At 37.8% G+C, this 25,451-nt stretch overlaps 1 protein-coding gene across 1 annotated transcript in view; it reads right to left on the reverse strand.

The window, feature by feature from the left end:
• The window catches only part of LOC112558627 (protocadherin Fat 1-like), a 79,776-nt gene that overhangs the window by 14,879 nt on the left and 39,446 nt on the right, over window positions 1–25,451 (reverse strand). The window contains 30 exon segments of the mRNA XM_025229193.1: window positions 15–133; window positions 578–870; window positions 989–1,143; window positions 1,532–1,696; window positions 2,233–2,752; window positions 3,086–3,445; window positions 3,595–3,762; window positions 7,648–7,791; window positions 8,096–8,233; window positions 8,684–8,898; window positions 9,128–9,365; window positions 9,587–9,735; window positions 10,345–10,581; window positions 10,889–10,918; window positions 10,921–11,047; window positions 11,193–12,268; window positions 12,554–12,698; window positions 12,814–13,022; window positions 13,758–14,359; window positions 14,870–15,090; window positions 15,447–15,568; window positions 20,040–20,261; window positions 20,723–20,909; window positions 21,366–21,512; window positions 21,793–22,108; window positions 23,029–23,317; window positions 23,320–23,734; window positions 23,736–23,834; window positions 24,319–24,539; window positions 24,957–25,232. Of these exon segments, the coding sequence (XP_025084978.1) occupies window positions 15–133; window positions 578–870; window positions 989–1,143; window positions 1,532–1,696; window positions 2,233–2,752; window positions 3,086–3,445; window positions 3,595–3,762; window positions 7,648–7,791; window positions 8,096–8,233; window positions 8,684–8,898; window positions 9,128–9,365; window positions 9,587–9,735; window positions 10,345–10,581; window positions 10,889–10,918; window positions 10,921–11,047; window positions 11,193–12,268; window positions 12,554–12,698; window positions 12,814–13,022; window positions 13,758–14,359; window positions 14,870–15,090; window positions 15,447–15,568; window positions 20,040–20,261; window positions 20,723–20,909; window positions 21,366–21,512; window positions 21,793–22,108; window positions 23,029–23,317; window positions 23,320–23,734; window positions 23,736–23,834; window positions 24,319–24,539; window positions 24,957–25,232 (7,605 nt within the window).

Genomic DNA, 25,451 nt, shown 5'->3' on the forward strand with positions numbered 1-25,451 from the left:
TGATGTTTACTCACTGTCTAAGGGAGGCATAACTTTAGGTCCACTGTCCTTGCAGTGGAACTCCACAACCTGAAATTCTTGAGAGTGAGCAATGTCATTGCTTCCAGTGAATGGCAATGGTACGTTGAACATTCTGTAGTAAAAAAACATATTACTGGCCACATTTCTATAAATGTTTTCTGGATATGACACACTTTTGGTACAAGACTGTCTTCACAACATGCTTCTTTTGAGTCATTAAAAAGGTTGTTATTGTGTAAGAAAATGTGTTATCTGCTACAAGATGTTTTGCCAGTCCTTTCAACATCTGGAGATCCAACTTTATAGCAACACACACACACACAAAACACAGTCAAGTAAGACATCTCTCAGGAGTATGAACATGTGACAGATATCAGTAATTCTGGTCAGTTTAAAATCAGTACTTGCTACAATCAGAGCTATGACAGTTACAATTCTTATGATGCTTAGACATGATATGGTCTAGACAATTTGTATTTAATGACCGTAAGATTTGGTGAGCCTCATTACTGACAGTAGACAATGTTCTGCTGGCTATCTAAAACTTGTTCCTTACCTTATATCCTCCATGCAGCCTTCAAACCCTTTGCTGATGTTATGATAACCTTTGTACAAAACATCAACTTTGGCACCAAAGTACACCTCTTCCAAATCCAAGTTCAGGCTGTCATGAACACCTGGTGCCTGTCCCATGGCTGTGTAGGCACCATCTAAGATGACTTCTGCCTGACGCCCAATGCGATCCACAGAAATACTGTGCCACTGACCATCACTGAGGTCAACGGGGACCCAGACCTGACCTTCTCCACTGCCACAATTGAATCGGTAGACAAGATTCCCATCTTCAATCTAGAAAAGATAAAAATACTTAAGTAGTACTACTTATTTAAGATTACCTTCCTTGCAAAAGGACGATCAAAGCTCTTTCCAGTCACACTCTTTAACAGATTAATGAGAAGCAACTCACACTTAAAATGCTATAGTCCACTTGTCCTTTGGCATACATCAAGACAGACGTTGACTGGCGAGTCCGAATTCGCAAGGACAAGGCCATGCGCTTATGGGTTGGATATCCCAGAATCCACTTGGCATAGCTTTTGCCAGAGAATGTCAGAGGTCTCTCTACAAAACAAAGAAGAATCATCCACCCAATGAAATGAGTTTAAAACTAAGATTAAGTCGAGGATTATGTTAAATTAAAATTTCGTTTAAATACCAGACCATTTAGTTGTCATCTAGCAATATACGGTGCATTCCTCTGTGAGATAATGCAATTTTCTGACAAACTAGTCCCTATGACTGGTTGTTTTTAAAAAAAATTGCCAGGAGAATTATTAATAGGAGCTTTAATGAATCTTTCTTTACTGCTGATGTTTAGGTTACTATATACAGAATAATTGTGCCTTTTATTTTGGAATGGGTGTGTAACATCACAAACGTCCTATATATTTTGTAGTCTTGATAATCCTATTCAAATTTCTATTTTAACAAGCTAAGGAAAACAACTTACCAACTGCACACTTGTTGCCTGAGCACAGAGAGATTACATTCTGACACTGTGGCCCATTGCGACCCTCAGGGCACTGACATTCTGGATCCCCAAACACATCTTTTCCACAGACTTCGAATGACTGACAAAATGATTCCCCACAAGGTGCTGCCTGGCAATCTTCCACTAAATAAGAGGAGATGAAGTAAGACATTAAAAACATGTTCACTTTGTTGTAAGAGAGTTGTCATAACCGTTCAACAGCAACATTTTGCTTTAAGGCTTTTGCAAGTATCACTAAGTGTGTATTCCTGCCAAAATCCACATTGTCACTCTTTAAGGACTTCCCACATTTATATTATTCTTTTCTGCTAGTACTAAATAAATTAAGATATTCCAAGGAATCTAATGCATTGCTCCAATCACTGACCAATTGTTAACTCATGCATGGACTGGCAATGCTGCCTTGATGTGGTCTGTTATTTGCACGTGGAAGAAAGATTTTGCAGGATTTGCTGAATACAGGACAAACTGCCAACTTTGAATTTAGACAACAAGCATCTGTATTTGAGGTGCTGAAATTTCTAAAATAATTTATATTGTTTGTACCTACCATAATGTGTAAAACTAAATTTGAATGGCTGAATTGAAAATTGTGACTCTTAATTGACTCATGGACATGATCAACAAGAAATTGTTGGGAGAAAAGAAACAAAACTTACCTCCAAGGCAAACACACTGGTGAGTGTAGTAATGGCGTGCAGAAACAAAGCTTTCACCATTCACCACTACTGGCACAAGGGTGCTGTCATCAAAGACAACGCTTCCCACACATGTCCCTGACTCACAAGTCACACGTGTGCATACATCACTAAACACACGTAGCACGTGCACTGCCAAGCTGGATTCTATTTCTTCAACCAGTTTTTGAATTCTTCTTTTCAGTGATTTCCTATTGAAAAAGCGATCTGGAGATTTTCGAACAGCAAAGAGAACATCTAGGTCATTTTCAGGAGCACTACGTGGAGGTCTGTTGCTGTTACTGGTGTGGATGGTCTCAGCAGATGGTTGAACATTTATTATTTCAACATCGTTTAGACGTACGCTGAGTTTTTGTTTGAGGAACAGCTGAAACTCCTTCTTGTAACTAGCATAGAACTGCTCTGGGATCATGTTAGCGAACTGGATAGTGATTGCATTGTCAACAATTTCTTTAGACATACACACTACTGTAACCAGAACCTGGAAATAAAGCAATAAAATTCTGATAAAAATATATCAGGCTGGATAAAACATATAATACCAAAATGTAATGCAATGACTTTGTAACCTCTGCATATCTTTTTATCTTCATTATATCTTTAACAGGAAAAAACTCAAAGTATTAAAACCCAAGTAAAAGCAAAAGAAAATAATTAGCAAAAAAAAAAAACCCAGCCAGAATTAAAGATAAAAGACTACTTCTTTCATATCTTACTGTTTAAACAATGCTGACAGGTGATAACACTAAGGCATCAACATGTTTTCTTTATATGTCTTTCTATGGCTTTATTATAGATAGACCTGTCCAATTACCTGTCCAAATCGAGTAAACTTCTGGTCTGTGACACTTATGTTCACCAGGTACTCTCCTTCATCAAGTCCCGTCAAGGCAATAAGGCGACCATCGTCACGGTGCACATCAAACAAGTGTCTATTGAGTGACATGATATTGAATGACAAGGAGTCATACGGGTCACGGTCACGTGCCTCAATCTGGCCAATAACACCACCAGGAAAAAAGTCCATGCAGGAACTAATGTGGATGGACAAGTTTCGAACCTCAGGCGGCCACAGACTGTCATCAACGACACGAATGGAAACCTGGCTATCTGAATGGAGTGGTGGTGTTCCGCTGTCAAACACTCGCACTATCAACTCATAATTTTCTCTGACCTGAAAGAATAAATGACTGTTTCAGACAATGTTCTAGCCTCTATACAAAATGTGGAAATATTAACGAATAAGAGCCAGAACTACTGTAATAATCTGACTTAAAAACAGAACAGATTTATGAATACAAGACACAGCCAAGGACTTCTTACATTTTTGGATAGTTTGCCTGAAGTAGACAGCACCCCATTGTTATCCACGTGAAATGCTCCATCACCATTACCAGAAATGATGTCAAACGAGAATGGTGGTCCATTATTTTCTGTGTCAGAATCAGTGACAGTAAACCTGAGAATCTGAATGCCAGTGCGGCGTCCTTCCTGAAAAGAAAATTAAAATAGTTTCAGCTGATGACTACACATATAATAAGCACGCAAAATATAAAATAATTATTTCATTTTTGTTCATACAGATTAAGATAAAACTATCCAAATCATGAATGTGTACAGAAAAAACTACATGAAAGATTTTGCATTTATTCATCAAATTTTCTGTAAGAGGCTATTGTGTGGGGGAAAAGTGTAGAAATGTAGGATAATTTCAAGATTTAACTTTATGTGAACCACAACAAAGTTTGCAGTTTTCTGAATGACTTGCATACAACATTGCAATGCCATGTTTTGTTTTAACCTCATATTGCAGTAACACAATAATTCATAACAAACTTAATTAAGAACATTATTTTTTGCTAAACACCATTTGACAACATCAATGATTGGTCAAATTACAAAAAAGGCTTACTTAAATCATGTTCCATCACCACACGCACACACAGGGTACATTGGGACGTAAACACACGTGTGCATGCTCAGCCACACAACTACCAGGCATGCAAAGATATGCTCTCTGTGCAGAATTGCACCTGGAATTATGCTCAACATCAATCATGGTGGCATGATTGTGATAGTTGTTTAGTTCTTTCTCATATTATTGCTCTGGCAGAACTTTTTATTGAATGCAGTTCTAAAAATGACCAGTTGTGTTGTGTGAAGCATGCAGTGCTTCTCTGCTCATGTTGGCTGCATGCAGTATGTGTTCTTGATAAAAACATGACAGTGCTTGACTGAAAACCGTAGTTAGATGAGGTTGGGTCAGATCTGACACTAGGAATGTGCCTCCCACAATACTGCCTTCTATGATGGAAGACTTCTGAAAACTGATAGTCAACACCATTTATCCCTTCAGTGACACCACCTGACAACCACTGCCAGTCACTGGAGGTGAGGTAACTGGATAGATGTAGTGGCGGATAAGGCTCAACACAGGCCTGTCTTCAGCAATGTGATGAGAAAAGTCCTGAATGGAATAGCCACACTATTTTATGCCAGCCAATTCTTTCTGTGCAGCCTCACCATTGACCACTCTTTATAGTATCCTGAAGGATGGTTTGTATAATAATAATAAATGCAAAATTTGTAAAGCGCATACTCACACTCCTATGGAGCATGCTGTTAGCGCGTAAGAACAAGAACAAAACATGGACAGCATACAAGGGACAGGAAAACAAATAACATATGAACTATAAAAGAATAAAAAAAAACTTTCTAAATGAAGAATAAAATCAAATACAGAAAACACAAAGAGGAACCAAATAACAAGAACAAAAGCTGAGAATAACATGATACTGCAAAAGGGTGTGAAAAAGGACTAACATTATGGGAAAGGTTGTTAGGAGTAATGTTTACAAGAGGTGCATTTTCAGTGCACGTGTAAAGGATTCAATAGTGGGTAGGTGGAGCAGATATGGAAAGGGAGAGAGTTCTTGTTTCACTGCACAATAACTAAAAAATCCATGTGGCCATATGTTGTTGTGACAGGAAGAGTAAGGAAACGATCCCAGATGATCGTTGAATAGTGCTGCATTCATTCCAGCTCTTGTACAGAACTTTGATGACTTGAACAAGCTTGGTGTTGAATTTTTGCATCACATTCCACAATCTCTCCTGCCAGAACCTCATCCAGACTCTGTTAAATGCCTCTTTTGAAGTCAGTGAAGTGGAACAGATCACTTGTGGATGAAAGAGACTGTACTTGTTTTATATTCTTTCACACGACAGGGAAAGGAATTTTATTTATCAAACTTTGAACATGCTCTCTCTTCTTGCTGATACTGCATTTAACTGTTCATGCATCTTTGTGAGCCTTTTGCCTGAGTTAAAATCATGTTGTAAAGGGCAGCAACATGAACTCTTATCCCCTTTATAAAGCACTGCAGCTCAGTGGCATCATGACAGTACTACTTCCATGTTACTGAGGAAACTGCTGGACAGGACATACTGATCACCATGGAAACAACAGGAAAATGTGTTACAAAGACTGGTTTGAAGAAATCTAATGCTCAACATGAAGGCACAAGCACTTCACACAAAAGTTAAAACTTAAACACTTGATGCTTTGTGAATGGGACTTGCAAAATCAAAGAGTAAAACTATTTTAACTTTTACTGCATTCTCTCCACAAAGGTCTCTTTTTATCCTTTTGCAATCTACAAGTTCAAACCAAACAACATACAAGCACATAAGAGGTGCTAAATCAATATGATTGGCAAAGATGCATCTACAGTGATTTTCACATGTACAAATATATCTTATCTTCTTCACCTATTTTGAAATGTCTTTCTTGTTGGAGTTCTAGGCCTAGTTGCACAATTCTTCTAGAACTTAAAAACTGCTCTAAAAAAAAATGCAAACTTAGAAGCATTTTTGCCATTTAGATGCATTGCAAAAGTGAATTAAAAAAATGTGCTGACCAAAACAAAACTCTGGCTTTAACAGTTTTCTTATTTTTAGCAAGTTTAATTAAAAAATTTCAGTTGTGCGCTGTGTTTCTATAAGACTAATTATCTAAATAGATTTAAGGGCTAAAAGTGTTTAAACTTGGTTTTGGACATAAAAGTAAAAGAAATACAAGCAGCTATTAAAAATATTCAACCCCCCCTGATTTTCACACATTTACATGCACTAAAGACATCGCAACAAAACCTGCAACTTAATATTTAGTACATTTTCATTCTCTCTCCTAATGTCACTGTAAGCAGCAAGACAGGTTAATACTGAGTCATCAAAACTGTGAAAAAACAGAAACCTAAAGCCAAAAAAAAAAAGAAATTAATTGGCAGCAGTGAATTTGTTTTCCATCTGCCTTTGTCTGCTAGGCAATGGTATGAAGAGGTGGTTGGTTGGGTGGGATAGCCACAAAATAAAAATGTAGTACAGCATTTTCTTCTTGGATGCCTTGTTAATAAAAATGCTGAGTAGAAACAAAGTATGCAAAAAGATAAAAAATCATCAGCTGACACTGAAACACGTGAACCACGGTGAAATGCCATGCTATATACACTTCAATATCAAGATATGACAAGCTTATTTAGGAAACATACTTACTCCCATTATGTACACTCTCTGAGCCACAGAAATCACAGAAAAACAGGAAGTTAGATGGTCTTCAGGGCAAAAAATTGTAGGTGATATGTTATTTTACACCAGATTCTCCACTATTATCATGATTGCAAAAGGTATAAGTAATTAATTACCAACTTAAACAATCCCCTTTACACAGTAAGGAACACGGTAATGTACAGTTATCAAAGTTAATGGTACATGGGCACAGTGGAAAAGTACTGTGCAGGAGGAATAGATGTAGTTCAATATTACTGAATTCATGGAATTACATTCTAAGTAATCTGATAAAACGTGATTATGGAAAAGGGAAAAAAAAACTGAGGATGTGATACTAGGATTAAGTACTTCAATATATACTAGGCCTTAAAAAAGAATTTAAAACAACAATTATTTACATGCAGGATGTTTTTGAGCTCTAAAACATCCAACTGCCATCCATCTCTCTGTCATTTATCTTGATATTAACAACACAAGCTCCACCTACATTTTGATACCACCACCAATGACACTACAGTGTATATTCTGATCATGTTTGTTTGAAATTGCGTGTGAAACATGAAGCTTCAAAAATATAAATGTTACGGATTCGAGCACATTACATTGTGGTCCCAGAGATGGCAATATCAACCTTTATGATCATATTTTGAAACCTTTTGTTATAGCCTCATCACAGGCACATGTTTACAAAACCATTGTGCTCTGTGATCCCACCAACAGGCTGATATCTCCTGCTCTGCAGGTCAATAAAGCACAAGTACATCTTCCCACTCCTCCCTGTTCCTACTCTCTTTCTTTCTCTCTCACCTGGACCTGAGCAGCGTAGGTTTCATTTTGGAAACGAGGTGGATTGTCATTAGCATCTTCCACTGCTATGTTAATCACTGCAGTAGTATACAACATGGGCTGGCCTGAGTCCCTTGCCTGGATAACTAGTGTGTGGCGATTGATCTGTGGAGCAAAGCAAGACACATCAAGCAATTAAGTAGCACTTCACAGGTGGTAAAAGTAGGATTTCAGACAATAATTTAAGAAAAGATCTAGCCTTCTCATTCTCTCTCACACACATGAAAAAAAGAAGAGTGGGCAAAAAAAAAAAAAAAAGAGGAACAAAGAAAGGAAAAATATTAAAGAAACTATATTAGTAATTAGAAGATAAACAAATAAAGTTCATTAAGCACATTAGTCATTTTGAGATTGCCATAATAAACAGTACATTAAATATATTAGGAATTAAAAGACTGCCATCATATACCTTTTCTCTGTCGAGGGGCAATGAGATCTGAATGATGCCATCCTTTGGACCAATCACAAAATTGCCTGTGGGGTTTCCATCAATTATGCTATAGGTGATGATGGAGTTAGCATGGCTATCTGCATCAGTTGCCATCACCTGCATAAGACATCAAAACACTTGCAATGCTGGGGTGAGGCTTAGGAAACAGACTATGAAAAAAAATATAGAGAAGAACAGACCTGTAAGAGTGTTCACATAAAAATAAACCAAAGCAAAATGATGAAACAGCGGAAAAAATAACCCAAGACTCCGAGTGATTGGCAATAGAATATTAGAAACTCTACTGATGGAGAAAAATGTGGCAACATTTTAAACCTTTATGTCATTTGGTAATACTATCCATAAGAGTCTAACCTATAAGTAATAATTTAACAATATAACTAAAATATACTATCAGGAAATTTTACAGAGTCTCGAGTTAGACTCTGGAGTAATATCAAGAATAATAACAATGCGAAACCTTGTAGTACTTTAATTCAACAATAATGATTATCTCTAGCAATGGCACATTTTCCATTTGAACTGAAGACTTGTACAATATCTTACTTTGAACACCTCTGTTCCTTCTGCAATCATCTCATTGACCACAGTGGAGTAAGCATCCTGACTAAAGCGGGGAGGATTATCATTGACATCAGTGATGTTGATACTGATGATGGCTGTGTTGCTGAGTGGAGGTGAACCATGGTCACGTGCCAAAATGGTTAAAAAGTATTCTCGTGCTAGCTCGTGGTCCAGAGGTTCCGCAACCTTTAAGATACCTGTCAACACAAGTTGTGAAATAGATGACCAGTTAAACCTCCCAACAAGAACTGCACAATGGGTTGATTTGTTTTGACCTTTCACGTTTATTGACTATTTTGTGTGTACATCACAGCCACATGCATAAATAATGGCAAAAACCAAAGTAGTTAAAGTTCTTAAAAAACACCCTTGACCCACTATGAAAAGTCAGTTTAAAAAGTTTCCCGTGAAATAACCATGCCCTACCATTGTCTGCTCCAATGCTGAATTTTCCTTGCTGATTGCCAGCAGCAATTGAGTATGTGATTGCAGCATTAGCACCAATATCTAGACTTGTTGCCCAGACACGAACTACCTCAGTCCCTACTGTTGCTGCCTCGCTGATGGATGCATAGTAGCTGGTGCGTTCAAATGTGGGTGGGTTGTCATTGACATCCAGAATCACCACACGCAAAACAGAAGTTGCAGATAACTCTGGTGAAATCTATAAAAGAACATGTGCTTATTTTGTGAGGGAAAAAAAAAAACAAAAACATATTATTAAAGCTTCCTGCAAGAAAAATCACATTCACTGAAAATGTTGTATGCTGGATAAATGTTATGTTTCTGCTGCTTCAAGTAGACTTCATGTCTGTGCTACATAGGCCACATTAGAATCCCTGACCTTTCCCTTAATTAACATGCACAGACAATAAGTTTACTAACCTCATTGTAGGCAATGACTGTAATGTTGTATTCAGGATTCTGTTCACGGTCTAGTGGTCTAACAAGGCTGATAATTCCACTTTTGGGATCTATGCTGAACACACTTAGGCCTGCTGACTCCAGGCGGTACTGGGTGTTGCGGTTGATACCTTTTGAGAAGAAAGATGATGTATAAAGACAGTACTTAAATGTTTACAGTAGCTAACACAGAAAGTTGTAGCCTAGTGGATGAGGAAGATGAAAGAGCTCTTTTTGAACAGCAACACAGAATATATTGTTTGTTCATGATGACTCTCATCCTTGATGTCTATACAAAAATCAGCAATGCCATATTTTCCAGTCATTCCATGCTGTCCAGACTATCAGAAATATGGGATTCAAGAAATAGTAATCATGAGCAGGTGAATATTACTGAGTGTCATAGAACATGACTGCCCACTGGCACGTATGGGCTCCACAGGACATGACTATCACTTCAGACACACAGGCAGAGTAGCACCTTTTAACATGTGATGCCGAACTTGAAATGCCACCACATAGGTAAAAGAATAAAATGGTAAGTTCGTTCAGGAAAATGGGAGAATTTTTGTAAGAGAGAGTGTATGTGACTAGATTGATGTTTAGAGTCATCATCTGACTTACCTTTCTAACATGAATTACTTAAAACGAGCTCAAATATACACTGGACATTTGTGCATTCTTCTACCTAGCTCTGACTTTGTTCACTTAATATAGCAAGTAAAGATTTCTACACAGACCTGCATCCCTGTCTACAGTAGTCACTCTGGTAAGTAATGTGTTGACCCTTGCATCTTCTTGAATGGTCAGAGTGTCCTGGAAATTGCTTGTGAATGTTGGTGGGTTGTCATTGACATCCTGCAAGAAAATCTGAATATCTGTGGTGCACGACAGGCCACCACCATCTCTTGCTGTAGCTACCAGGGTGTAATCTGTCTTTGTTTCACGATCTAAAGCTATGGATGTTCGCAGGACACCTGAAATAAAATTAAAGCAGACAATTTTTATCTCATGAACAGCCTGGCTTTCTTAGGACAAAAAATAATTGCAATTATTCTTCTCAGTAACCTTTCATTCAAATTTTAACACACACAAAAAAAAAAAAAAAAAAAAAAATAAAGGATAGTTTTTTTTTTGGTGTGTGTGTATATATTCTGGAGGCATACATGCCAATTACAGAACCTCATCCTCTTTTCACTTCTTCTGTAACATTTTATTTTCATATAAATTTGTTTTTATTTGAATACTTCATGAACAGTCAAGAATTTTAGAAAAAGTCTTTACCTGAATCTCTGTCAAGCATAAACCTATCAGCCCCTCGCCATCTAATGTGAACCTTATGGCTGCATTGGCTGTGCCTACTTCATCTTTGTCAGATGCTTTGATGTGGCCAATTGGCTTTCCAGGTGGCAAGTCTTCCTTTTCAATAATCTGGATAAAAGACTGAAAAAAAATAAATAAATAAATAGCTTAGTGAAAGGAGGATGAATCGGACTCCTGTTTAAAAAGATCCTTTTTAAGGTATAACAAAGTGCAGAAAATATCTGCAGGTAGTTACAATTTCTTGAAGAGGTGAAAGTCAAATTACCTGTTCACAGACGGGAGCATTGTCGTTGTCATCCAGTATGGTGACCAAAACTTCAGTGTATCCAACAAACCCTCCATCAGTGGCTGCAAGTGACAGCTTATAATTCCCTTGACTCTCTCGATCCAGTGGTTTACTGACAAACAGTTCGCCTGTGGAATGTATCTGAAACTGACCAAAAGGGTCGCCACCAACTATGTGATATGCTGCATCAGCATTGGGACCAATATCACGGTCAGTTGAAGTCACCTTCAGCAAAACTGTTCCAGGAAGAGCCCCCTCATTGACAGCTGTGACAAAGACAGGCTTATCAAATGTAGGACTATTGTCATTGTAGTCTGTGACAGTGATAACAACACTGGTTGTTGCACTCAGCTGCACACCATGACCATTGATTCTATTTGCATCATCCGAGTCCACAACAATGATCTTCAAGACATACTCCTCCTGTGCTTCACGGTCTAACTTGGTTAAAAGACTGATCCAGCCAGTCTTGGAATCCACAGTGAAAATGTTGGCTAGCTCCTCCATGCCATCTCCAAAAATGTATTCCAACTGTCTAGGGAGGTCCTCATCTCGTGCTCTTACCTGGATGATGCTGGTTCCAACTTCAGCATTCTCAACCACTGTAGCTGTATACGGACTGGATTCAAACTCTGGGTGGTTGTCATTAATGTCCCGCACCTGAATCAGTAGCTCCATGTGTGCAACCAAAGGTGGTGAGGTCTGTGTCTGGGCTCGAAGAGACAGTGTGTATGCTGGTGTTGTCTCATGGTCTAAAGGCCGCAGGATCCGGATCTGTCCAAAATCATCAATAGAGAACATCTGGTACCTATTGCTGCTGTTGGTCATTCCAGGCACGATGGAGTAGGAGACAGGTCGGGTGCTCTGGGCACGCAGAGTAGCAATAATGCCTCCAGCAGGCTCATCCTCCTGAAGAAAGTAAGAGCGCTGGTTGCTTGTAAAATGAGGAGGAAATGCTTCAGCTCCCATGACCAGGATCTCAACAGGGACATGATTCTCCAAAGAAGGAACACCTTGATCACGTGCTCGTACAAAAAACTGGAACATTTTCCCTTCTGGAGAGGTAAAAATACTTATTAAATGTAAATGCTTATATAGTAAATAACAGCAAACTCATTAAAATAAACCCTTCCAAATCAAGAATAAATAGTATATATATTCAATCTCGGAATGTGCCATAAAATAAGAAAATAATATATATTTAATCATGGAATATGCTATACAATCAAGAGGGATAATGGTAAAGGATAAAAGCATGAGACATTTTTTTAAATGTTAAAACTTAATCAAAAGGAATTCATGCCAGTTTTGAGTAATGCTGAATAATGCTCATGTCTTACCTGCAAATAAGAGACTTGCTTGCACTGAAATGACTCCACTGTCTGGGTCAATGGTAAAGAGCTGGTTGATGCTTGTATCATCACCCGCATGAATCACATATCGTACACGGCCATTCTCATCTAAATCTGCATCAACTGCTCTCACCTGAGACAAATGTGCATGTTACTAGTGAGTAATAACAATTTTTTTATATATTAATAAGTAATGGCCAAATATTGTTCATCTTAATGTTGTACTAAGAAAACTAACAGCCAGGTACCTGTATGATGGATGTGCCAATGGTGGCATTGAAATGAATGTTGGAACGGTATTCTTCCATAAGAAAATGTGGCATGTTGTCATTTTCATCTTTCACAACAATCTGTAAAGTAGCAAAGCCCATCCTGCCTCCATTGTCTGTTGCAGCTACAGTCATTTCATATCCACTGGTCTTTTCTCGGTCTAAAATCTGAAGTGTTGTGATTTCACCTGCATAAAACCAAAGTGGCTGTCATGAAAGATTTACATTTACAAAAATTATAATGCAAAGGACCCAAGGACTGTAATGAAAGTAAGTTTTTAAAATGTATGGTGAGGATCCTCCTACCCATACACAAATTTAAAAAGGAAAAATAATTTAAAAATTCTTGATTTTCTGATGTTACCAGATAATTTTGGGCATCTTATACAATGATAAACAGTAAAACTTTAGACCTCTGAAAGCCTCCTGACTGTGAGGTAAAAAGACCCAGACCCTGGGAAAGGTAAAAACATTTTAAGATCCTCTAGTCTTGCAAAGTCTAATCTGTAGGGCACTATAAAGTGTTTGAACAAAAGAGGCTGATAAAGATTTTAAAAAAGAGAGACTGTAGGAAAACAATAGCTGGTATCTTTACAACTTTCAGTGAGGAGAGCTTGATGTTGGTTCTGTTACTGCATGCCATGACAATGACATTTATCAATCATTCAATTCTTTTTGTTTTTTTTATTTGGTATTTAATTTCAAATAAAAAGTTAGTTTTTAAATGTGTACAAAGAGGCCTTGATATGAGGGGAAATTCACTGTTAATAAGATTTCTAATTTTCTATAATTCTGAAGTCTTCTTTTGAAAAGAGTTATGTCAAATGTATAAACAGGAGACTTGCAGCAGCACCACAAAGAAGACAGAAAATGAAAAAACAAATCCACTATTAACAACATCATGAAAACCTGGACCCCCTTACCTGTGTCAGCATCAATGCTGAAGATGTCTGCCATGTGCTGACTTGGAAGAGTGTAGGTCAGCATGCCATAGTTTCCTCGATCATTATCCATAGCTGATAAAGCTATCACAGTTTTCCCTTTTGGGTGCATTTCTGACACTTCTACATAGTATGTCTCTTCTGAAAATCTTGGAGTGTGCTTGTTTGTGTTTCGAACTGTGATAGACACTCGAGCAAAACTAGTATAGAATCCATCGCTCACAGAAACACTCAGCACATATGCTGGGCTGAAGTCAGGCTTGCGTTGTTCAGATACTGTTATCAATCCAGAAGTAGAATTTATGGTGAATGCTTGCTTTTCGTTTCCACCTATAATTGAATATGACAGTCTGCCCTTATCTGAGTCATCGGCATCCTCAGCCATCACCTTGGTGACCAGCTGTCGGCGCTGGGCTTGGTCTGTGATGTAGCAGCTGAAGGAGGGTTGGAGGAAGACTGGAGGATTGTCATTGATGTCGAGGACTACGATGTGAACTAAGGCAGATGAGCTTCTGGCAGGCATGCCACTATCAGTAGCTACTGCTAAAAACCGGAACTCAGCCTGCTGCTCATGATCCAGGGGCCTGTAGTCACATGTCCAAAGAACAATAATGTGTTTGTGGTGTATCAAAATAATGGAGTACAAGATTACGAGTATTCATTCGCCTTTTCCAAGCACTTCCCATAAAAAAAAAAAATGAAAGAAAAGTCTAGAAAAGGTAGCAACACAATCAACATAATCAGAATACTTGAAAAAAGGCTTATAGTGCACTGAACAAATATAAACAAAATAAAAAACAAACAACATTAATATTTTAATACATTAACATTTGGAGTACTGTGTATCAACTCTTACAACCAGAGTGTTTACCTCTCAGGAAGAATCACAGATGTCAGAACCCAGTGTCAAGGTGTCTATGTTACGATTAGCTACTACAGTACTCTGAAGTCCTGAAACCACGGTAACCGAAAAATAACATGCGTTGGCAGCCTCAGGCAAACATTTTGCTTTGTTGTTGAAAGAACATGCAACTGTCGGGTGTTATACATACTACCCTTCGCCCCTCCACAAACACACACAGACTGTAACAAACCTGAGTAAGAAAATGGCACCAGTCTCAGCGTTGATGTAGAAAAACTGTGCATCCTGACTGTCTGGTGACACTGGTGACAGGCTGTAGTGCAACAAGCTATTTGCACTGCTATCAGCATCATCGGCAGACACCTGTAAGACCGAGGTCCCTACCCGTGCTACTTCGGACACTGTAGCTGTGTAGCGCAGGCTCTCAAATACTGGAGGGTTGTCATTTACATCCTGCAAACACACAAATAAACAAATGATTTAGACCTAAAGAAGGCCTGTGGATTTTATGCTCTTCACTGTGATGCAAAGAATTATTCTAAATACAAAGCTAAATTAATATAAATCCCACCATTAAACTGTTCCACTTTAAAGTTATGTTGTTTAATATATTAAATATATATTTAAAATCTAACCAAAGCTGTATGCATCTTACTTTAGAATATTAATGACTATATGTTTGGTGAGATGATAAATACATAAAAAATAGATGCATGATTACAAAAATACATGCATGCACTTACACAACTGTGCATGCAACATTTCTCTTCTTCATTACGTACAAAACTAGTTATTATGCAAGTTCAAACCTCAAGGTAGATATAGACACGTGTGTCGGTGTAACTGGCTGAGTTGACATCACTGGCTCGGATAACCAGCTCATACCTAGGTTGACTCTCATAATCTAGCTGTCCAACAACAGAGATCAGGCCTGCAAGCACAAACACATAAATGTCTTTAAAACAAATGTGGCATTTCTGAAGACCTGCAGAAATCTGAGGTTCCTGCATGTACCAACTAATGTGCAGTCTCCTTTCAGACCTGCAAAACAAAAGTATCTGTGTGCTAAACTAACAGCAGAAAAGTGTTTTAAAAAAGTAAGCTATGAGGAACAGGAAAAACATGCAATATAAGACATTGCTGAAAATTATTGTACATGTTTCTGACCCTCACACAATTAGCCTGCATTATGTCTGACAAATCTATTGAATCTTGTAGTGTAGTTTTTTTTAAATGAAAGTGACAACGTTCTGTGATATCATTAAAAGTTTACTGCCCCTTTAGCCTTGTAACATAATTATGTACATATGACACAATTATGTACAAATACTGAACAGAAGTAGAATTCTGTGAAGATCAGATGTGTCCCAAACTAAATGAAGAAGCTATTAAAAGCTCAGAAGCCCTGCAGTCATGAGATATAATTACATCATCCTAGTTGAGACAGAAAGATGTGCAGCAAGAAAGGAGGGTAACAGAAAGAGATGGAGAGGAGAAAGAACAAATGGTATTACAAATAAATTCACCCAGATAGGAAACAGGGAAAAATTACATTCACATGCCAACATGGAAGTCTGTCCTCATTACAACAACAAAATTAATGTTTCATGCAATAATAAAACTGTAGTGTACATGATAAAATTTAAATATAATGAAAATCTCACTGTAGCACCTCATGCTAAATAGTCAGTGCTCTTTTTTCTAGGTTGTGAAATCTTTGTAGATAAGGAGAGCTAATAATTTGTGCAGCAAACTGTCCAAATAGATGTCAGTCAGTGCAAATCCTGCTAAGAATTTAGAAGTAATTTTGAATGTTTCTAAAACTCAAAGCAAGTTTCTTCATAACTCTTTACCAAGCTGCAAAGTGTGCAGACTTCAAATACGTGAAATGTATTTGCATTTACATTCCTCCACTAAATACTATCACCCTTGTTCTGCTGCACCTTTCTGTTGCTGCAGAATTGTAGCATTTTCTATCAATATCAATAAATGCAGATACACTAGAGATTTATTTAAAGATACAAAAAACATGAACCAGATACAATAGGTAGTTCAGTATATTTTGTGGCCTAAAAATTTTATATTGCATCAGCTAATCACCTATCACATTCTGATAAAAGTTGATTGTAATGCTACCAATCTTTTCATTAAACGACAGTCACCAGTCATTAAAAATTAAACTAAGCTACTGAGCACCTTAAATTTTCTTCTGCATAGTTCACATCCCACAATGACAAGACACCTTTCCTTCAACAACACAAAATATTTACACTCTCTACATTGTTTATTTTGAAAGTTATTGGTAAAGTTAATGTATATTATTTTATTTGAATGGAAAATATGCTTTTTTGATTATTTTTAGAGCCAGATGCCTAACATTCATTCCATAAACCCTTAAGGCATTCATGAGATGAGAAAAGAAAATATATAACTTCATAATTCATAAGGAAAACTTGGTGGTCAAGAGTCCACATAAGTGAATCTCATCACTGTAGTTCTGGGATTTAAAACTGTGTCAATGTAATGCTATACCCATTGTACCTTTAGGAGATGATAATACTTAGGCAGGAAAAAGGAGAACTAATGTAATAAAATGCTAATATGAAAGGCTAGTTGTTTTTTTTTTTTTTTTCTCAAGAAGAATCTAATTTTGTTTGTGTGAAAGGATACAAACCATGGTGGGAATAATACAGGTAAGATCTTTTTAAGAAATTTTGTCAAAATTGAAGCCTGTGATTTTTTGTTGCTGTTTTAATTGATGTATAATGAAAGTCTGCTGTCAATGAGGGCAAGAAGTGTAGCTTTAAGTTTTTGCCAATGGTTTTTAATTAGAATAAATAGAAATAGCTGATAGTGGCCCTATGCTCCTCAAGGAAGCAACAAGGAATAAACTAAACTAAATAGAAATTGTTCTCAAGTTTTTATGAATGCCAGTGGCAGAAGGAGTGAAAACTCACCAATTCTATGAATATTAATAACCCTAAATCACTACACACAATAAATCACTATATAAACTGTTCTAAAAATTATATTTGACAAAAAGGAATGTGAAATGGCACATTATATATTATGTAACTGACAAACTGGAAGGGTTAACAAACTGTGATGACAAATTCATGCAATAAACATCCAGAAAAATTGTTATGCCCATCAAAATGATACGTCTAGCTCACAAAGATTGTCTTGTGGTGAAGACCAGTATTGTTGAGAGGACTGGGGTGGGTGGGAAGAAGGATAAATAAAAGAACTAAAGTGAAATTACAAACACATGCCACTGCAAAAATCTTTCATACTACAAATGTTTAAAGATTAAAGGACCAGTGGGGTGTAAAATGTTTATCTTATGACTGGGTAACACCTGGTGCATGTTATCAACTTCTCAAATCTGGGTGAAAATACCCCACCCACTTCCATTATTGTGATACACACCTACAAACATCCTCATGCACAGAAAGAGGTCAACACCACAGCTGTCAGGATAGTGCAAAGTCACATTTTCATTCAGCCAATGGAAGAACTGGGAAAATATGTTGATTAGGTACGTCACCACTTCATGACTGCGACCTCTCTCTGTGCATAGCGATGTTTGCAGACTTGTCTGAGAAGAGGTATATACCCTCAGATTTGGAAGAAATAGTATTTTGCATTGACCCACTAGGAAAACCAAAGAAACAGAAACTACTTCCCACTTGTCTTTAATGCAGGTCCTTTTAAAAAAAATCTTTGGTATCCATAAAAGCTATATATACTGTGTTATATAAATGTGTAACATGCTCATGTGCACAACACACACACCCCACACAGCTTTAGCAGATTGTTCTTTTGCTGTATGCCAAATATTAAGCAGTCAATTTAAAAAAAAAAATTCCCGGTTAGTAGAAAGAAAAGAATGAAAAATTAATTTAGGCCACCAACAATAAGCAAAGGAAGTCTAATTTAAAAAAAATACAAGCTTTAAAGCAGGAAAACCTGTAGCTAATCACGTGGTTAAAAACAACAAAGCTGAATGAACTCATCCATTTAACATTTTTCAGCCAACACCAGGTTCTTTCTTGGCTTATGGCTAGAAAGATGCTGGCATTGTAGCTTAATTCAGACTTCCAAAAGCCAAGCTTGGGGTGACCGCTGCAGGGTCTCTAGTTGGTGATGATGTTAGGGTGCACAAAAGGTTAGTCACAAACAATTTTTTTTCCTGGGATAAAAAGAATTGTACTTACATGGGCCTAAAATATCCATATCTGATAGCGAACAAAGTGCAATGGGAAAAGGCAATAACAAGCAATTACTTAAAAGTGCACTAAGTAAAAATTTTAATCAACGTTACTACATCTGTACAATAATTCAACTAGTTAGATTATGGTTCCTTGCACAAATCAGCCACCTTCCTGGTGCTTTTGTGAATGTATTTGCACTACACTATATTTCATGTTTCCTCATCAATTGCTTTGACAATCCTAATGAATATTTTTTAAAAATCAATTTCTCTGTCAATTTGGTTGTCTTGCCAAAGGGAAATCTATGGAAACTTTGACTAGTGGTAAAAATAAGGTTATCACCAAATACACTCTAGGTTTAGTTGTGACAAGACAGTATTGCCAGGTTAACCCTCACCACAGGTTTCTGTGGGAAATGTTAGTAACTGGAGGGATTGTGAGGGGTGGGTGGGTAGGTGGGGAACGGTTGCTTAACTCAGCACACCAGTGAACAACAGCTCACCCCTGCCCTCTCATGCAAGCACATGATTTCTCAAAACTGGGCCACTACATGTTCACAGGTAAAGATTCTGTTTGAAAGACGGAACTCTGCAGACCTGAAGTACTCCTGATTACCAAAAACCCTGAACCTTCACTGCTACTGTATCTGTGAAAGGTTTTTTAGTTTTTTGAAGTGCAGTTTCTCACTGGGCTCTTTGTGCATGAACTAATGAAACATTGTCAAGCAATTTGCTAATAAATGTGCAAAACATGGCATATTTTGCTTGAATTGTTCCATGATGATCTAGACAAAGGTTCTATTACTGGGTAACATGTCACTGCTTTTCTACTAAATATTCTTGCTGTCATCATATATATATTTACAACCCAACAAAGACACTGATTTTTAAGAATCTGTACAGTGTTGGGTGAAGCCTATGTTTTTTTTTCCTTCGTTCATGCAAATCATTGAGCTCCAGTGGCTGACCCACCGAAATAACTGTTGTGAAAATTGTATGTTTAGCATTATTGTGTGATTTCTGTAACCCTTCCACATTCTTTTGCCATAGATTGTATCACACCATTAATAGATAATAATTAATCTTGTACAAGGGCACTCTGATCCATTCCAAATACACGCATATATGACCACCCAAACACACATCTGCACACACACATTTATGCAAACAAATATACACAAAAAAGTACCTGTGTTAAAGTCTACTGCAAAGTCTCCATATTTGTCACCATCAAAGATTGAGTAGATTAGCTTCTGGCCCTTAGGACTGACAGCCTGAATACTTAGAACAGGGGAATGCATAGCCATGTTCTCAGGGATTCTCACTTCTGTCTGCTGGTCTGGAAACACAGGACTAGAACTATCCACCACATGAATAGGTATCTGGACAGGTGTTGACATTGGGGGGGTACCTGCACACAGTAGGTGTCACAAGATTTGCTATCCACCTGTCAGTCTTGTACAAGTATGTTAAAGCCCTCATAGCAAAGTATTTGAAGGGAATCAAACACTTTAATTCATTCAATATAGACAAAATTAAACTGTAGCTGTGATGATGTTCGCATCTGCAGGTAACTGGTGTGAAGCAGAAAAATCTGACTTTTTTTTAAATAATCAGCAAATTGTCAGAAAAGCTTTCAGCATTTTATCCATACTAAAATGTGTCCTAGCATTACAATGCAGTTTCTCATATCCAACTGAACAAATGTTATTCTAGAAGCATCCTACAATTTTATCTTTGTGTGTCAGAAATGGATGGTGAAGAAAGAATTCAAGATTATTCTCATGCTTATTAAAGAAAATGCATCAAGAAGAGAAAAAAATGTTTGGCTATAATTTTAAGGAGAACAAGTACAGCAGAACATTTCCAAACCTCTATCAACTGCCACTACAGTCAGAACATAGTGGGTGTTGTGGTCATCTTCTGTCAACTGTCGGACAACAATGTCCCCTGTGTACTGGTTGACAGCAAAAGCATCACGTCCATTGTCAGTTAAATCTGGAGGCAAGAAATAGCGGATTTCTCCATTTTCTTTCAGATCAGGATCGGTAGCCGTCACCTGTGCACATAATAAAACAGGAGACTTTCCTGTTCTGTAAAGTCATAACTTTTTTTTTAAGAAAAGTTTCTCTTTCATGTTCCATTTGGTACATTTCTGAATGGAAGGCCTATGTGAATCCTCATTATGTAAAATCAGAGTAAAGTTTGTATTCAAGATGATGTAAGACTTGGACTTCAGGTCAGTCAGTCTCAATAACTGTTCCTCCCTGTGAAGTCAGATACTACAGAAATCATCATCATCATCTCTTGATTGGTGTTAGCTGAACAGTTTACATATACTTATATATATGTAAGTGTATGTATTTCTGCAAGATCAAAATACAGTTCTTACATAATTAGAAAGCTCTCTTTTAAAAAGCATAATCTGCTCCTGGTAGAAGACCGAATAAAAGATGAGAGTGAGAAGTGTTTTGGATAAAGATAGGAAGGAAGGAATGAAAAGGACATACTGTACCTTCTGAATGATCTGGCCATGCTGCGCATCTGCAGGCACTACAATCATGAAAGGCTGCTTGACAAAAGTAGGGCTGTTGTCATTCTGGTCCTCCACACCCACCACTAGCACCACATGTGCCACCTTGCTGGTGTTGGAGTCCTTCACCTGAAATTACACTTATGCATGATCTTGGGCATTTCCACATTTTATTTATTGTTTACAGGAAAGGTATATATATATATATATGTAAACCATTGCATATTTCCAACACTACATGAAACTGCATATTTTTCTGGTCATAAGAATATTGGCAAAGTGGGCTTAATCATATTGAAAAAAAAAAATTTTTTTTTTACATTTCAAAGATTTATTTTTAAATAAGCTCTCTCTCACACACACACACATGCATGCAAATGATATATAGAAAAACTAAAAAGCTTCAGACCTCAACCACTACGGTGTAGTTATCAAGCTGTTCTCGATCAAAAGGTACTCCCAAGGTCTGCACAACACCTGATGTTTCTCCAACTGTAAACATGTCATGATTGTTCAGCAGACCAAATGCAAACTGGTGGTTTAGGGACTCTGCAACAGGCTGAATAACCACTAGATTCTGTTTACTGTTATCATTCTCTTTCACAGAAGCAGTGTAGAAATCCTTTGAAAACCGGATGCCACTGTCTGCAGACTCTTCAACAACAATTTCCACACTTGCCAGGGTGTCAAAACGCCCATCACTTGCTTGAACTTTCAGTTCATACCTAAAAGACATTACGATAAAGGTGGTCACAAATACTTGAAGGAACAGGGAAGTGAAATGGCAAGTTGGGCTTAGATACTGACATTCTTAATTCTTTCTGCTCAACATTGGGGTTATAAAGCTATCATTTACTTATAATTGTATCCAAAACACAGCTTATGGGTGGTACAAGAAAGCCACCATGTCTTACTGTCGAGTGACATCAATGAAACCATCTGGCACTCATGTTTACTTTCAGTTTCCTAATTGTGGTCAGTAAAACATTGGAATCATGGATCTGAAGATCATGATGTACAAATATGAAGAGCTAAGCAAAGAAAGGCTAGGCAAAGAAAACTGGTATGACAGAGAATATTCTTTGGTGCCTCCAAAGCATGAATTAAGATTCAGTTTGCTTTCCTTCAAGAAAGAGCATAAAAATGTGGCAGCCTCTGATAGTCAACATGCTTTTTGTACTTTAGATATGACTGTGAGCAAATAGTTTGCTTGAAATCAAATTTCTGGCTGGAAATGATTCAGAATGTCAGCATCTATAATTTAAACCTAACTTTTTTAATTCACTTAGACCTTTCCTTTAAGATTTGCTTACAAGTATCTGCCTATCATGATGCATGATGCAAGTGGCCATTTTTCATTCATTATTATTCTTTGAAATGAAGAATTCTAACTGCTAAAAATTCATGGATTAGTGTTTTCTGCACTTTTAGTCTTCTTCTTTCTACTCACTATACTAATTTCACACTTTCAATTGTGTGAATATGAAATTAAGCTTTAGGACAAAAACAGTTCTGAAAAACTTTGAAAAAATATTTTCAGGCTGAATATAACAACTGGCTTTAACAAGGAAAAGCAAGCATAAACAAAGGTAGTAAGTAAACAATTCATGTAACTGATCATCACTCAAAAATCTCAAACATTAACCTGTCCAGCAAGTTGTCAGTCTGCTCCACATGAAGTGCACCACTCTGAGGGTTGATAGCAAAGACTCCACCTTGGTTACCACCAGCAATGCTATAGATGAGGTACTTGTTTACAGTGTCAGGATCTGTAGCCTGGACCTTCACTACTGACACGTCTTTGTAGGTGGGCAGCAGAACCTTTGCACGGTAGGTGCTTTCTGTGAAGCGTGGAGGCACATCATTAACATCTGTTATATAAATGATAACCTGCACTGGGTAACTGGCTGACAGCTGTGGTGTGCCTCGATCCGCACCTGGACACTAAAATTAAACACAGCTATCGTCTCATGGTCGAGAGAAGCAGCTGTCTTGATGGCACCAGTACTGGCATCAATGGTAAAATATCGCCTGGCCTCCTGGTCCAAAATCTCATACTCCAAGAGTGAATTCTCTCCAGAATCAGCATCCTGTGCTTTGATGACCAAGGGGGAGCCAAGTGCATCAAGAACCACAGAGCCAGCATTTGCAGACTCTGTGATGTTGCCATAGAATGTACTGGCTTGAAACACAGGACGGTTGTCATTCTCATCCCCAATATGGACAAGAATGAAGGCAGTGGAAGTTGCACCCACAATATTTGTGGCCAGGATGGTCAGATTGAAAAACTGGTGCTCCTCATAATCAATCACCTTGACAGTAGACAAGACCCCAGAGTTGGGGTTAAGGAAAGAAACAGCCAGAATCATTGCCATCAGCAACAGTGTACACTACCGTTGACTGGCTTTCAGCCTGTATGGCATGAAGCACTGTTCCCTTGGGCATATTTTCCTGCCAAAGATAAACAAAATGTCTTCAATCAGAGTAGTGATAATGTTTGGGATGTGCATACACACCCTGACAACACACAATGCTTTTTCACCCTTCCTTTTATACCAATATACAGACTACAAACAGCAGTTTATTTATACCTCCTTTCACAGTAATATACAGATTATACACACAGCAATTTGTTTATCCTTTTTTCATGGCAATATACAGACTACAAACAGAAGTCTTTCTGTTGATAGCAATATATAGACTCATGTTCATAAACCAGCACTATAAAAGAAAAACCTTCTGTAACAAACAGTCTGGACATTGTGCACATCAACAAAAATCACTCATCAAAATGTACTCAACATTATAATACCTATATAGTCTGTGCAACAATATGTAGCACATTGTGATTGTGAGATCTGTGATCTGATTCACACACACACCAGCATTTCACTGCATATTATCAAACACAAATAAAATGAGAAACTGTGATTACCTGTAGCTCAGTCGCCATCTCTGTCAGGTAAAATTTAGGTGGTGCATTGTTTGACACTGTGATAATGATATGAACATCAGCTGTGCTGGACAATGATGGCTGGCCATGATCTGCTGCCTGAACAACCAGGTTAAACTCTGCCTGTACCATTCGATCCAGCGGCCTGGCCACTGAGATGAAGCCCAGTCGATCATCAATGCTGAAGGTATTGCCTGCATTACCTTTCAGACAAAGTAGAGAACATCTTTAGAACATTTAGGTAGACAAAACAGCTGAGTATGGTTAGGACCTGTCTGGGAGTATGAAAGTATTTTTCAAATCTGATGGACAAGAACAATTTTTCCAAGACATGTAGTACAAGAGGTGTGACAACAATATAAAATATAACAATCTACACCAGCTTTTGCTTTATGTTTGAGCTTGGCTTTCGGATAAAGAAATTTTATATCCAGAACAAGCTACTAAAATACTTTATTGATACTAAACATTAAATAATATCATTTTCTAGGGTGATAAAAGCGGAAACTTGGCTAGTTTAGTCTACAATTATTGTTAGCATTTGCCTGAATACCATAAGACAATTCCCCAAACACACACATTCAACGCAGCATAAGTTACAAGAAATGTGGAGCTCCTACCAGACAGAATGGAGTAGGTCAGCTCAGAGTTGCTCCCCTTGTCCTGATCGACGGCCACCACCTGCAGCACGGACGTGCCAACCGCGGCTGTCTCAAACATGCGACCCTCAAACTTCTCTGACAGGAAGCGGGGCACGTGATCATTGTCATCCAGGACTTCAATCTCCACGCGTGCAAAACTCTTCTTGGACGGCACGCCTTGGTCCCGCACCATGACTGTCAGCAGGTGTCTCGACATTTCCTCACGGTCCAGCGGTTCCGACACCATTATCACACCTTGGCCGCAATTCAATAAAAAGTGAGGAATGGGTATACAGAGCCACACTACTACTGCAGACATGCTCTAGACACCACTCTTATCTGGGCAGAAGGGAGTATTACACATGACATCATGACAACCATCCTGCCGTTAATCTACTTAACTACTTACTTCACAGAACAGGTCTATGGGTGCAAAGAGTTTTGTTTAGTTTAGTTCTGCCTGCCTGCCATTGA

The sequence above is a fragment of the Pomacea canaliculata genome, linkage group LG3, assembly GCF_003073045.1.
Source record: "Pomacea canaliculata isolate SZHN2017 linkage group LG3, ASM307304v1, whole genome shotgun sequence".
Lineage (NCBI taxonomy): Eukaryota > Metazoa > Mollusca > Gastropoda > Architaenioglossa > Ampullariidae > Pomacea > Pomacea canaliculata.